The following is a 2,008-nucleotide window of genomic DNA, read 5'->3' as shown; positions in this document are numbered from 1 at the left end:
AAATCGTCTTTCACCATCGACAATGATCAGTCAAAGGTATGTGCAACCATACCCATACCATTTTTGTCTCAGTTGAATTTTCTAATTTACCATTTTGTTTCATCCTGCTTTATCTTATATCTCGTGACATCTTCTCCATTTCAATGTTATGGTTTGGTTGATTCATCATTTTAGAGACGTTATGGAAGTGAACTAACGCAACTATGGCACCTGATGGATTTTAACAAAAAAGAAAACTTTATTGTTAGAAGATATGATAATATATTCTGATTTTATATAGTTGTTATATCTATTAGATTTATCGTTAATTATATCTTTAGCTATTAGGCTTATCTTCAGTTTTATAGTTGTTATATCTATTAGATTTATCTTTAGCCATATCTTTAGCTTATATATCTTTAGCTTGTAATCTTGTATATAAGCGAATGGTGCTTAATGAATTATTCAAGGAAACAATTTCTTTCATGGTATCAGATTGCTTAGGGAAAGATTTTTGAACCTTCCTCAACCTTTCGCACACAGACCCTAGCGCCGTTCAGCCCATTTCTTCTTCTTCTTTTTCTCCCCTTCTTCTCCATCACCATGTCGGACTCAAAATCTACCTTTCACCCTACTCTTGTTGTATCCAACATCAAGAATCATGTCCCTATCATTCTTGAGATGGAAAATGTCCAATATGCGACATGGGCTAAAATTTTCAAAATTCACGCACGATCCCATAGGGTAATTGATCATATAATTCCTTCGCGGGATGGTAAGCAGAAGGCGCCACCAATGGAGGAGGAGACAGAACTCTGGTTGACACTAGACACCACCGTTCTACAATGGATTTATGCCACCATTTCTCATGATTTTTTACATACTATTCTTGAACTTGACACCACGACAATGGAGGCTTGGAATAGGTTGCATGATATATTCCAAGATAACAAACACTCTCGTGCCGTTACACTTGAGTATGATTTCACCCACACAACCATGGAGGCCTTTTCAAGTGTCTCTGCTTACTATCAACATTTCAAGTCATTGTCGGATCAACTCAAGAACGTCGGCTTTCCGGTCGATAACAATAGGTTGGTTCTGCAATTGATGTCCGGTCTCACTGAACCCTACAAGGGAGTGGCCACACTCATCTGTCAAAGTGATCCCTTGCCTCATTTTTATCAAGCACGGTCGATGCTTGTTCTTAAAGAATCCAGCCTCAAGAAGGCGACTCAGACCTCGTCCTCTGCCATGGTGGCTCATGACTCGGATAAATCTCAAGAGATGTCTGATCATTCATCAGCACGCCGCACAAATAATGGTGGAAAACGGTATTCAAACTGTGAAAATTCTAGAAAGAATCTCAACAACACTGGTGGTTGTGATAACTCAGGCGCTGGCAAGGGAGGCTCTGATGGCAGGGGTAAAGGTGGCGGTGGCAACAATCGCGGGGGTGGACAGCAGCAGCCCTAGAACAACCCCTGGCCTGCAGGTCAATAATGGCCTTGGCCATGGATGCAGTGGGCCGTTCCTCCTTGTCCATACCTAGCTGCTCCATGGGCCAGGCCCAATTATCAGCAACCTCCGCGCCAACAGCCCGATATTCTTGGGTCCAGACCTCAGCAGGCATACACAGCCACAACTCCTACTCTAACAGACATCGAGGCTGCAATGCACACCCTTGGTATTACTTCTCCGGATTTGAATTGGTATATGGACACTGGTGCCACCTCTCATATGACATCCACCTCAGGTAATCTCACGTCTTATTTTAATATGAGCAATCATCGTGGTATCACTGTTGGTAATGGTCAATCAATTCCTATTCGTGGTTATGGTCAAACTAACTTGCCTTCCCCACATCCTCCTTTAGCCTTGAAAAATGTCCTTCATGCTCCTAAACTAATCAAAAACTTAGTATCGGTTAGAAAATTTACCACTGATAACTCTGTGACTGTTGAATTTGATTCCTTTGGGTTTTCTGTGAAGGATTTTCAGACAGGGATGCCTCTAATGAGGTGTGAGG

At 41.8% G+C, this 2,008-nt stretch overlaps 1 protein-coding gene across 1 annotated transcript; it reads left to right on the top strand.

The window, feature by feature from the left end:
- Positions 1-582: 582 nt before the first annotated feature.
- On the top strand, positions 583-1,455 carry LOC114371708. Its single transcript, XM_028329066.1, has one exon. The coding sequence runs from the start codon at positions 583-585 to the stop codon at positions 1,453-1,455; it is 873 nt and encodes a 290-aa protein (XP_028184867.1).
- Positions 1,456-2,008: the final 553 nt, after the last annotated feature.

The sequence above is a fragment of the Glycine soja genome, chromosome 10, assembly GCF_004193775.1.
Source record: "Glycine soja cultivar W05 chromosome 10, ASM419377v2, whole genome shotgun sequence".
NCBI classification, from domain to species: Eukaryota; Viridiplantae; Streptophyta; class Magnoliopsida; order Fabales; family Fabaceae; genus Glycine; species Glycine soja.
Note: the sequence above shows the minus strand (reverse complement) of the source record. Positions and strands in the feature narration are given on the sequence as shown.